Source organism: Punica granatum, chromosome 1 (assembly GCF_007655135.1).
Source record: "Punica granatum isolate Tunisia-2019 chromosome 1, ASM765513v2, whole genome shotgun sequence".
In the NCBI taxonomy this organism is placed as follows: Eukaryota; Viridiplantae; Streptophyta; class Magnoliopsida; order Myrtales; family Lythraceae; genus Punica; species Punica granatum.
The window spans coordinates 15,886,653-15,896,301 of record NC_045127.1 but is presented as its reverse complement, the minus strand read 5'-3'; the positions used below and the strand labels follow the sequence as shown (position 1 = coordinate 15,896,301).

Genomic DNA, 9,649 nt, shown 5'->3' with positions numbered 1-9,649 from the left:
TTTCCTTAGTCTTAGAGACATTGAAGGAATAATATTTCGCTCAGCTGAAAAGCATTCGGCATTTCATCTCTTCCTCCTTTTGCCCGAACAAGAGATAGGCATGCTATAAGTATATCGGTGATTATTTCAACCGCGCCGATCTCGTAATCTTCATTATAGTCTTCCAAAATAGTATGGACTCTTTGTTTATATTCCGAACGGCCGTACTTCTTCTCGGAGTTTTCTCCAAGAAATCTCTCGTAGCTAGCTGCCTTCATTGACAACTCGAAGAAATCTCGAAAATCTATGTCTTGAAACTTCTTTTTTAATCTTTGCTTTAAACTATTTTTGCACATCCAAACACATTCATATTCAGAAAGATATGTTCGGCATGTCTGCTTTGTCAACTTGAATCAAGCAATATACTCCTTCAACCTTCTCACTCGACTTTTGCGAATGGTGAAACATGTCATTGAAGGTGGTTTCCGACTGAGTCTAGCAAAATTGAGTGTGAAATTTCACCCCCGTGTCCTCCCAATTTCTAACCGATTGAGCAGGCAATTGAAAGTCGTGCTTGTGAGCAAGATAAAAAACAGTTGAAATTTGATGTAATCATCTCCTGCCACCTCGCTACACTGGCTAGTGAATCTTGCAATGTGCTCCACGGAGGAGTGCGAGTCATCACCGAAAAATAGAGTAAATTTCAGTATCTTAAAACCTCTAAGAAATTGATGATCTCGATCCACCCATTTGGGATATGGCTAGAGATAAATTAGCCTATCCATGCGGTTTAAAGTCGGCCGTACATCTCTCAGATCAACTCTTAGTAGTAGCTGCCTGCAATTGCTGTAACTGATAGGTTGGCTATAGTTGTTGTTATCATCCTGGCTGATTTGTCATAGTCAGTTGATGTTGCTGCGGCTGTTACACTGGCTGCTTAGACAGTGTGGATGGCGACGTTTGTGGTGCCTACCGTTGATAAGTCTGAGGTCCAGCTGACACTGCATGGTGAGTTGCAACCAGCTGATTTGCTTGGGTTCGCATGGGCTGGACCTGTTGCTCTTCTAGCGGATTAACCACAAGAGCACTTTGCACTACTTGTGCCTGCCTCTAGTTAGCTGGATATATGGGCTGCTACTACATTGGCATAAACTATTGCAGCTGATGTACTACTAGCTGGATACCTAACGACTGTGCATAGGGCTATCGACTAAGGCATGAAAGGAGCTGAATGTGGCACTAGCTGAATCGCAACCCGTTGGAACTGTTGCAGCTGAGGCACTGATTGGGCTTGAGACAACACTAGCTGCGTCAAGGCCGGCTGAAACTGCGTCACCGCCGGCTGAAGTGCTGGCATAAAGGATTATTGCGGCTCTAGTACACTATCCGCTGCTCGACAACCTAGCTTGAGACGTTTGAGTGGCATAATTTAAAGCCGCACTATTATATGAGCTCCCTACTTTAATTACCTTGGTGGTGATCAATGATTTTTTCTCACGCTTCATCTTTTCCATCATCTAAGCCAAGTAACTGATACCTTTCATCTCTTCAACCTTTTCGACTGGTTTGCTCCGTTTTCCATGAGCAACTTCTTGGTTGTCTAGCCTCTTGTTGACGGAGAACATTTCATCTTCGTGTCTATCCAGCCTCTTTTGTATGGACTTTAATGTTAACACCCGTATTGCTTCCTATCTCTTTTGATCCTTACCTGTGGCTTTTCTCAGCCCTTCTCACAGTCTCTTAATCTCTCCCATTCTTACTTCTACACTCATGGCTGATACTAACAATACCTCACTCATTCCTTCTTCATCATCAACTATTATTCAAACTCCTTCAAGTATCCCGACTATTCCTGTCAAATTTAATGGAAGAAATTATCTCTACTGGAAGGGTGTTATGACACCTCTACTTGCTACCTATGGGTTGCTGGACCACGTTGAAGGTCGAACAGTTGCACCAAACAAAACCATTACCGGAGCAGATGGAGTTACAACACCTAATCCCGACTATCTGAGGTGGGAATCCAGAGACAATTTTGCACTAACCTGTGTGATGCTTGCAGTAACAGAGGAAATAGGCGTCACCATTCTTGCTGCTAAGACTTCTCAGGAGGCGTGGGCATCCCTTGCCACCTCGTTTCTCACTCAAACCGCTGCACAGGAGGATCTTCTCGATTAGCAGTGGCGTGACCTGAAGAAAGGGAGTTAGTCAATGGCAAAATTCATCGGAACGGTGAAAGAACAGGCTCTACGATATGCCCAAATCGGAAAACCTAAAACACCAGCAGACATCAATCGCAGAATCTACACAGGGCTCGGTCCCGATTGGGAACCGATTGTTCTAGCCCAGTCAGAGCGGATGCTTACCATGAGTACCGAAGAGCTTCAATCTCTGCTTGTTGGTCACGAAGAGCGCCGCCAGTCGAATCCCTCTGCGAGTGCTCCACTTTCAGGTTTGCTTGGCGCAGGACCTACGGAAGTTCTCTACACGGACGGGCGAAAGGGAAGCAACGGCAGCAAGAAGAACTACGGCAAGAACAACGCCGGCAAGAAGAACTCTGGTCGCAGAGGCGGCTCGGGTAACACAGCTGATCGAAACCAAGGAGGAGGAAACCCTAATTTTAATTTTGGGGGTGAAGCTTTCGGGCAGAGAAGACACGGGCAAATCAGGCAGCATTACTCGGGTCAGCACAACTCGGGTCAAAACTCGGGTCAAGCCCGTGACTCGCGACTCAGCCCAGTTTCCTTTGGGCCTCTAGGCAACTTTGGGCCATTTACTTCTAGTCGGCCCAGTTCAGCTTATAATACCGCTAGAGGCCCAGCTCCTTTTGGCAACTCAGCTTTCCGGCCCAATTCGATGATTATTTGCCAGCTTTGCAATCGTCCGAGCCACACCGCTCTATCCTGTCAGTACTCTGGGGCACAGCCTCATCTAGCCCATGGTGCTTCTCCGGGAATTCATGATCCAGACTGGTACATGGACTCAGGGGCAACACACCATGTCACATCTGACATATCCAATCTCAATATTCATGATGATACCTCACATTCCGATCACATCCTCGTGGGTGGTGGTAAATCAATTCCTGTTCTTGCATCTGGTTCCTCCACTTTTAAACTCTCTCAACGTCCTTTACACTTAAATCATATTCTTTATGCTCCACATATTTCCAAAAATCTTATTTCTATATCCAAATTTGCTAGAGACAATACTTGCTTCTTTGAGCTTCACCCAGACTGTTTCATTGTGAAGGATCGTCATACGCGCCAGGAGCTTATGCGTGGCCCAGTTAGAGATGGACTCTACTGTTTCCATCCGAGAGACAGGCCCATCGACCGTCCTCAAGCTCATCTCTCTATGTCTGGATCCAGTGTCCTATGGCATCAACGCCTTGGGCACTCATCTTTTCCCATAGTTCATCGTGCCTTACGTACTTCTTGTTTCCTTAATAATGATCATGTTGGTCACATTTGTTCTGCTTGTCAAGCGGGAAAAATAATAAACAATACTTTTCCACCCACTCTTCATAAAAGCACATTTCCCTTTGAGCTTGTTCATACTGATATTTGGGGTCCTGCACCAATCACTTCTCATACTGGTCATCATTATTACATTCACTTTCTTGATGATTACAGTAAATATTCATGGTTTTATATCCTTAAATCTCGATCTGATGTACTTAGTGTTTTTCGAGCATTTCGTCTTCAAATTGAGAACCTTCATGGACGTCGAATCAAGTATTTTCAATCAGATGGTGCAAAAGAATTTCTCTCTGCAGATTTTCAGTCTGAATTGCAGAACAATGGTATCTTTCACTGTATTTCATGTCCTCATGTTCCTCAACAGAATGGCTTCGCTGAATGCAAACACCGTCACATTGTTGACATGGGACTTACACTACTTTCTCACTCTTCCATTCCACCGAAATTTTGGGATTTTGCCTTTGAAACAGCAGTGTACCTAATTAACAGGTTACCCACAAAATCCCTTCGTTTCAAATCCCCTTTTTGAGGTACTTCATGGTAGTCCACCTGATTATTCTACCTTACGAGTTTTTGGGTGTCTTTGTTATCCTTATCTACGCCTTTACACACGCCATAAATTAGAACCTCGATCTCAACCATGTATCTTTCTTGGATATCCTTATCACTATCAGGGATATTGATGTCTGAATCCTATCACTGGTCGCATCTCCTTATCCACTCGAGTTATCTTCGATGAGAATTCCTTCCCTTCAGGACAGGTGGGCCTATCTCGGTGGATGCTAGTCAGTCCTCTTCTGGCCCCGCACTTGCTACTGGTATGTCTATTCCCTCATCTTCAAATAATATTTCCACTTATATTCCCATTCCTTCATCTATTTCCATGCCATTTTGTGAGCCTAGTAGTCCTGCCACCCTACCTAGTGAGTTGCATGTTCCTACTCCTGAGATTCATGACCAGTTCACTGAGTCTGGAATTCCGGTTGAAAATACTGTGGGTAATGATGTTGCGCCTGCTCCTCAGAATACTCACAGGATGACGACATGGTCTAAGGATGGTACTCTGCCTCCTCCTCGATTCACCATATCTCGCCATCCTTCTGCTTTCTCTGTTTCCACTGCTTTGCAGGAACCTTAGACCTTTGCACAAGCCCGTAAACATTCTAATTGGCGGGTAGCAATGGAGGAGGAATATCTGGCATTAGTCCAGAATCATACCTGGGAACTTGTCCCGCCATTTCCTACGTAGAATGTGGTTGGTTGCAAATGGGTTTATCGGATTAAACAGAAGGCTGATGGCACCATTGATCGCTATAAGGCTCGACTGGTGGCAAAGGGTTTTAATCAGAGAGAATGAGTCGACTATTCAGAGACGTTTAGTCCAGTTATCAAGCCTGTTACCATTCGAACAGTTCTATCTATTGCTGTCTCCTCCCAGTGGCCGATTCGACAACTAGACGTGAAGAATGCATTTCTTCATGGGCATCTCACCGAGGAGGTTTATATGTCTCAACTTCCTGGCTTCATTGATACTTCTCGCCCTGATTATGTCTGTCGACTCCGCCGATCTCTCTACGGGCTCAAACAAGCCCCCCGGGCCTGGTTCCAGCGCCTTAATACATATCTTCAGAGACTTGGATTTTCAGATTCCAAAGCTGATCCCTCACTGTTCATTCTTCGAGGACCTACTTATCTTGTCTATCTTCTCATCTATGTTGATGACATCATCTTGACGGGAACTCCAGGTGCACCTTTTCATTCCATAATTACTGCTTTACACCGGGAATTTGCCATGAAGGATCTCGGTCCTCTTCACTTCTTTCTTGGGATGGAGGCTCGAACTAATGGTACTGGACTCTACCTCACACAGTCCAAGTACATTCATGATATACTAGCTCGCACTTCTATGCTGGAATGCAAGCCTATCAGCTCCCCAGTCTCATCCGGATCCAGACTTTCTCTTCATGATGGAGATACCTTTCAGGACCCTTCTCTCTACAGAAGTGTGGTTGGTAGCCTCCAATATCTCTCCCTCACTAGACCTGATATTGCCTATGCAGTAAATCAGGTATGTCAGTTTATGCACTGTCCAACTACTGCTCACTGGATGGCGGTAAAACGTATCCTTCGTTATCTCAAGGGTACAATTACCTATGGTCTTCATATTCGCCCGGGCTCCATCTCATCTATTCATGGCTTCTCGGATGCTGATTGGGCCGGTAACCCTGATGATCGTCGCTCTGTCAGTGGTTTCATTGTTTTCCTTGGCTCCAATCCCGTCTCTTGGAGCTCCAAAAAGCAGAGGACAGTCGCCCGGTCGAGTACTGAGTCTGAGTACAAGAGTCTCGCCAATGCCACTGCTGAAATTTTATGGCTTCAGTCTTTCCTTCTGGAACTTGGGATTTCACAGTGTCACCCTCCGACTCTTTGGTGAGACAATATCTCTGCGATTTATCTTACGGCGAATCCTATCTTTCATGCTCGGACCAAGCACATTGAGATTGACTATCACTTTGTGCGAGAGCGTTTCATGCATAAGCAACTATCTATTCGCTTCATTAACTCTGATGAACAGTTAGCCGATGCACTCACCAAGGGTCTATCTTCTTCACGCTTTGAAGACATTCGGTCCAAGTTTCACGTGGCGAAGTCCCCGTTCAGCTTGCGGGGGAGTAATAGAGAAGATTATCCCAAATCTTAGCATATCTTATGTCATTATAGCTCATTATAACTTACTCTGTATATATTACGTATTTTAGTCATGTTTAAATTGTTTCTGTTCACAGAACACTGTATACGACTATATATTACAATGAAATTCACCTCACCTAATCAAGTGAGGATTCAACCATTATTCTCTTCTTTACATTTCTTTAAATGTGATGGCCATCCCATAATAGTGTCTTTCGTAGAAGGCCGATCACTGGTGCTATCAGGGGTGCTCTCACTCCCGTCATAGCAAGGTCTCTCGTTGTCACGATTTTAGTGCGACATCCCTACACGTTTTCTTCCAACACGAGTCAATATACGAGCATATATCACTTCACGGTGGGTCCCATCGAGCGTGCCAGAAAGTTGTTTCGCTCGGAATGCTCCTCAGGAACTCTCCGGCAAACGCTCATGACGGTTAGGTTACGAGGCGTGTCAGGGTACAATCCCAAGGTCGTGAGCTAGCGAAACCACCAGTCGTTCTCACCGGTCTAGTGCATAGTGCCTTGATCCCTAAGGTCTAAAGGACTAGTCGGTGGCTGGGTTTCCTCGAATAAGAGTCGATCAGGTGCGTGATATGTAAAGAGTCGATAGGGTTGCTACAAAAGTGGTTTAGTGCATGGTATGTAAAGGTGCGGCGAGATCAGTAAAGATAGAAAAGATAAGTGCGTGTTTGATTGATGTGTCGAGAGGGGAAATACAATAGACGGGCTCGACTTAAATATGCTAACACTATAGTGCCACCCAATACATTGAAACTGGGAAATATCCAAAAACACTAAGCAGCTAACTAACCCAGGGACTATGTGAAAATAATATTCCACTTATTACCTAATGCATACCATTAATGAAAGAAATAAACATCTAGCATACTTGGAGAGCAATTCTCCGTGAAGACAAGAAAACCAAATAATGAGGAAAGCTTCCAAACAACCCAGCACATCCATATTCTTCATCCATAAACTTTGTATTCTTCCATTTCCATCGTGGGCTTTTCTTCTACATGTCTTCCTTGTTTGGTCGTGAGAATATCCCTGCATGTGAGAATATATAAATTTTCTTGTATGGAGTAATCTTGTTGCACACTCAATATCCTTCATTTTTTTTTCGGTGTGTACCCTAGTATTCAGAAGCCCAATGAGTTCTGATTAATCCAGTCGGGAGATCAAGCATTAAAGGTTATTCTCCCTCCCAACAAGTGCGCTTCCCAGGGTTCAAACTTGTGTTCTCCTCCTTACGAGGGTGAGTTACTTACCACTCAACCAACATTTTTGTTGGTGATATCCTCCATATTTGAGCAATATCTTGGACGCGCTATGCATAGAAAATTCCCTAAAATGAAGAAACTGTCCACATTCGTTCTTACCAACGCTTGGAAAAAATCCACGATTTCCATCCTTGGCCACCCAACCACCCAACCATTCACAATTTTCCTTGATGGGTATTGCCGCGAATTCGGGTCGGGCTTGTCGTGGGTTTTGATTGGCGGCTATTCTTCTTGCATGGGCCAATCTCACGAGTTTCACATGTTTAGGCCCACATTTACTGCGAAATGTGGAAAATTGGTGTAAACAGAAAGAAAACTAGAAAGGGTATAATATTACTTGGCAATCAAGAGGTTTCATGCTCAATTCTCTTTAGAGAGATTACATGTGTCTCTTTTTTGAACTTTTCATTTCACGTATTTATATTTAACATAGTTTTTGTAATGAAAAAGAAAACTGAGACACGGAAAGCTAGGTGGGCCTTGGGGCTCGAACGTTGGCAACCACCATTCCGGCGTAGTCGCTAGCAACTTTAGAAGCCGCAGATGATTTCGGTTCAGGTGGTAGTGGTCAACATTGAGCCACTAATGGAAGGGGGTGAATCTGACTGGGGCCCAAAGCCCATATCTCCTTCGTGTACCTCTGTATCATTGTTATCAGAACCAGATCGGACCGGCCGGTTCGACCGGTCGGATCGGGAACCGGCATCATGTTCGGTCCGGTTCGCCTAAAAACCCAAAATGCACATTTGAATCGCCAGACCCATAGTAATCTTCTCTTCACCATATGCACTTTTCAACAGTAAATTCACATATGTATTAATTAAGAAAAGAGCTAGAAAAAATGAACACAATTACCCAAAATATCGGGGGATTCTATATTATCATACATTAAATTCTCGTATTTAACTAGTAAAGTAACTAAGGATTCCTTGGAATAGCAAGAACGTGATAACAATTAGAACACCACTACAATACAAACCTCTTCTTCTTCTTCTTCTTTTTTGGGGTTCTTTTTCCATCGTTGGAGATATACACTGCAGAATACATTTTGGACGGTCTTGATTGCTTAATAATTGTAAGGTGGGGCCCAGTCTGATGCAAAATAATTGTATTTCTCCCTACACACCTTTCATCATCATTGGCCCCATCATCACCTCACTACAGCAAGAAAGTCCCAAACCATAACAAACAAAATACCAAATCAAAAGTAAAAAACAAAAGAGGAGGAAAAGAAAATCCTTAATTGATCATTCTGCCTAATTTTCTGTCGGATTACAATACAACCACTGGAACTACTACGATCTATCCCCCACTGATCAAGATTCAAGACCAGAAATATATATCGAGCTGAAGTCGGACAACATATACGTGCGGGATCCGGAGCATAAACTCCTCTGATTTTCAGGGAACTTCATTTTCAAATTTTGCTTAAGGAATAATAGTTATTATTGTTATTATTATTATTATTATTATTATTATTATTATTATTATTTCATAGATATATGTTGGGAAATGATTATATTACGGCCAGAGGGCGCCGGCTTCGATGAGCTTAGGGACGAGGCGGTTGCTGAGGTGGAGGGCGACAAGGGACTCGAGGCCGCCGATGGGGGTGCCCCCGATGAAGACGGCCGGGGCGGGAGAAGAGGGTAGGGCAGAGATCTCGGAGTCGTCGAGTTCGATCACGGCGGGGTGGACACCCAAGGTGGAGAAGAGCCGCTTCATGACGTGGCACATGCAGCAGGCCGAGCGGCTGAAGATGATGACGGGGTGCTCCGAGATCAGCCGCTGGATCCTCGCCTCGGTGGACTCGTCATCATCGATGGAGAGGGAGCAGGAGGCTGAGGCGGAGGAGGCGGCGGAACCTCCGGAGCCGAGGTCGAGGCGGACGATCTCGTCCGAGCAGTGGCGGCGCTGGACACCTTGCATTATTTAGAGTGAGAGAGGGATGTCAACGGAGGGGGTGGTGGAGAGGGAAGTTGAGTGTGGGAGAGAGGTGAGGCTTTGGGTAGTTTTATATTTGAGGAAGAAACAGACAGAGAAAGGTTGCTTACATCAGAAAGTACTGTTAGTGAATACTTCTATTTAAAGTATAATTTATATAACTTCAATTTTTTATTTTGCATTGAAATAAAAGTGTAAAATTTTTACTGGGTTTAATAAGCAGTTAGATATATTTTTAAATTGGAAAATTCAAATTAATAAGATAGTG

General features: G+C 44.2%; 1 protein-coding gene across 1 annotated transcript; it reads right to left on the bottom strand.

The window, feature by feature from the left end:
* Positions 1 to 8,270: 8,270 nt before the first annotated feature.
* LOC116193191 (glutaredoxin-C10-like) lies at positions 8,271 to 9,418 on the bottom strand. The gene is given in 3 exon segments (XM_031521989.1): positions 8,271 to 9,275; positions 9,278 to 9,311; positions 9,313 to 9,418. Coding segments are annotated over 3 exon segments (405 nt in total). The 5' UTR covers positions 9,367 to 9,418; the 3' UTR covers positions 8,271 to 8,958.
* Positions 9,419 to 9,649: the final 231 nt, after the last annotated feature.